This window comes from Temnothorax curvispinosus, unplaced genomic scaffold (assembly GCF_003070985.1).
Source record: "Temnothorax curvispinosus isolate PA1 unplaced genomic scaffold, ASM307098v1 QBEX01003064.1, whole genome shotgun sequence".
Taxonomy (NCBI): domain Eukaryota; kingdom Metazoa; phylum Arthropoda; class Insecta; order Hymenoptera; family Formicidae; genus Temnothorax; species Temnothorax curvispinosus.
Window position 1 is genome coordinate 1 of NW_020212844.1, and position 3,067 is coordinate 3,067.

General features: G+C 32.9%; 1 protein-coding gene and 1 pseudogene across 1 annotated transcript; one reads left to right on the forward strand and one right to left on the reverse strand.

Moving 5' to 3' along the window:
- Positions 1-6: 6 nt before the first annotated feature.
- Positions 7-1,291, forward strand: LOC112452225 (annotated as a pseudogene).
- Positions 1,292-1,437: 146 nt separating this feature from the next.
- Positions 1,438-3,061, reverse strand: LOC112452226 (polyamine oxidase 1-like). The gene is made up of 3 exons (XM_025012340.1): positions 2,839-3,061; positions 1,929-2,122; positions 1,438-1,793 (listed from the first exon to the last, which is right to left on the reverse strand). Exons 1-3 carry the CDS (start codon positions 2,883-2,885, stop codon positions 1,522-1,524), a joined length of 513 nt encoding a protein of 170 aa, XP_024868108.1. The 5' UTR covers positions 2,886-3,061; the 3' UTR covers positions 1,438-1,521.
- Between the last annotated feature and the right edge of the window lie 6 nt (positions 3,062-3,067).

Genomic DNA, 3,067 nt, shown 5'->3' on the forward strand with positions numbered 1-3,067 from the left:
GTTTTTCATTTAGGATCTGAAATAATTCAACCTGGACATATGCCAAGAGCACCATTAGTCCTGAGTCCCATTTTGACAGCAGAATGCAAAACCGGAATGCAAGAAAGTGAATCAATGTACACACCACAAGATAATCAACAGAAGAAGGTTGCTCGACTAATTTATATATTCATGAAATTTTGCTAACAGATAGCAAGAATTTTAATCAAAATTTTTTTTATATTATATTTTATCATATCAGCATGAACAAACATATGGCTGTATAATTATGCTGACTTTTCCTCATGACGATTTGACAACTGCTGAGTGCATCACAAAGATATTCAGGTCTAAACAATTACGAATAGGCGTGCTTATGTTGCAAGAACAAGAGAAACATGTCTATAGTAGAGCTGAAGAATTCATAGACGATTGTTTCAATCAGGTAAATTAATTTCTCCTTCTTCTTTGATGTCTCGAGTTGAGACATAGTCTTCTAGAGAAAAGCAGTCCTATATGGACCTCGGTTTTCTCTTAATTTTGTTAAAATTGCAATTTGTATATGAAAAAGGATTGTAAGCACTTTGCCCAATCTCCAATCTGAAGAACCGAACTTTAAACATTGAAATTGAGTTTTTGAATTCTGCTAATTTTATCAATTTTTTTTACATTAAGTACTATAATTTAATCTACTTTCAGGTAGATTATGTTATACAAATACTAACAAGAGGATACATTAAAAGGATCAACAACCCTGTGAAAATGCACGAACAGATGCATAACAAATTGGATACAAAATATTTGAAGTACATATATTCCTTGTTGAGATACGAATACGTAAGAAATCAATGCTGCAACAATCGTGTGAGGTACATATAAATTGATGAGTCTCTGATAGCAAATTAGTAAATAACAAATATACGATAAATCTTTGATAAGCGTTTATGATATATCGTTTATATTTGTTTACAATTAATGTGAAAGCACACAGAATATGTATGACAAATGCCTTTGTTAATTTGTTTTTGTCTCTGTTATCAGATGTATTGTGCCTTAAAGGTGTTTATACGATTGTGCAAGCAAGTCTGCATCCCACGTTGCAAGCGTGGTTTCGTGAAAGTGATATTGACGATTTCGGAACAATATTCTGTTCTATAAATTTGATATGAAAACCGTGAGTGTTTGGATGAAAATAAAAATTTCAGCTACTTTTAATGGCTCATATCTTTTTAAAAAACCTTCTATAATCTCTATAATACCTGATATCTCTAAAATCTATAATATTGATCATTTTTTTTATAGGTATAATATTGTGTTTTAATTGTAAGTAAAATTTGGAGTAAAAACTTTATAGGCTTATAAAGTACAAGAATTTCATGAACGGCTATTATAAATTCAAATTTTTGCAAGATCTTTTTGCAGCCCATTCCTCTCATGTTAATAAAATAAACGAACATGTTGCTCATGCTTTAACTTATTTTCCAAATAATTCGTATTGCAATTATTTAAATACATATCTTTCCTGGACAAAAACCCAAGTACTCACTTCTTTATTAAGTAGTCTCCATTAGATCCTGTTACCTCTTTGTAATCCTCCGGTTTTATTTTAGCCATATTATTACGATGAATCCTCACAGCTGCGCTACTTTCCTCCACGGGCATTATTTCACCATCAACAGTGGCAAATTCATACTTGGTGGAATTGAACAAAAATGCGTCTGAACTCAGCAAATCATGTTTGGAGGCAAGATCGAACACCACGTTTCCAGATCCTCCATGGATCCATTGAGCGCCGAGATCCACCACATTATCACCTGGAAATATTGAAGTACTCAGATTACAAATTTTCTTTAATATCAAAGGTTAAAAAATTGCAAAACTATATTGATATCAAAGACAACATGCAGAGCTAAACTGATTCAAAGTCAATTAGGAAGATTATTATTTACCAAAGTTTTTGGTATTTATTCTGCCACCAATTCTATCGTTGGCCTCTAGTATCACAAAGTCGCTCACTCCTCTTTTCAACAGCCTGGAGGCAGCCGCAATGCCAGATGCCCCAGCTCCAACAATCACAATTTTTGTCTCCTTCGGCATATCGCAAGCCCCTGACGATTGCGCTGAACCCAACAGATTTACTGCACTGTTGAAGAAATGTCTCTGTATTGTATTGTCAGGAACAAACGTGAATAATGATCTTAAATAAACTTGAATTAGCTCAAGCAGATAACGCATCAGATTAGTCAAATCACTGGTTAAGAAAGATCAGTGTTATCTCAACCAGGAACAAAGCACATTGGCAATTTGCAATCTTCTCAAATAGCTCCTATAAAATAAGACACACGAAATTTTATCTTTACAGATTATTGTAAGAAAGTTAAAAAGGAGAAAAAGAAAAATTATTTTGTTCCTTCTCATGTGTTTGTTTATATTTTTCTAATTTAACTCCGGCGTTTGGGCTTCGCGTAATCTTATTATCTATCACTTCGCACACACCTGATTAATTTTAAAAAAGTTAGAGCATATACGGACAACAAGAGCATACATACATACACACATACATACATACATACACACGTACATTTTGTACAAAAGTGATTTTTCAACGTTTTAGAACATTCTAAACACTTTGCCAAAAATACTTTAAAAAAAATTTTTTTCACGAAAACAAAGCTTTCTCTATGAGGAAGCAATAATATAGTTCATAGTTCGCATAAACTTGCAACGTTATAATTACGTAAGCGCTAAATACTTCGGTGTTGAGAAGTCGAAAAGTCACACTTAAAAATTCTAATGCTAGTATGCACAGTTAAATATTAGGTAAGAGATAAAAAATAAAAATTAATTATGGATACATACATCAAAGTTGTGAAGAGAAGGCCTGTGATTTCCTTATGACAAATCATGTTGTAAGGCTGCAGTTAATACAAAACAGTCGGACAGATATCGGACTAATAAATACGGGAAAACGTGTTCGTATATATAAAACAGTGAGGAAAAGAGGGGAAGTGAAAGTAAATGGGGAATAAATGAAGCTAATAGGATGGAAACAAATTCAAGGTCGGAAGGTAATCCTCGGATAACAGTT

What these genes read in the sequence shown, in the direction of transcription:
- LOC112452226 (XM_025012340.1), bottom strand. Translation starts at nt 2,885, where the DNA reads ATGATTTGTCATAAGGAAATCACAGGCCTTCTCTTCACAACTTTGAT. An exon ending in CTTCTCTTCACAACTTTGAT is followed by an intron (nt 2,123 to 2,838) that starts GTATGTATCCAT and finishes TTTCTTCAACAG; the next exon opens with TGCAGTAAATCTGTTGGGTT. An exon ending in AATAAATACCAAAAACTTTG is followed by an intron (nt 1,794 to 1,928) that starts GTAAATAATAAT and finishes CAATATTTCCAG; the next exon opens with GTGATAATGTGGTGGATCTC.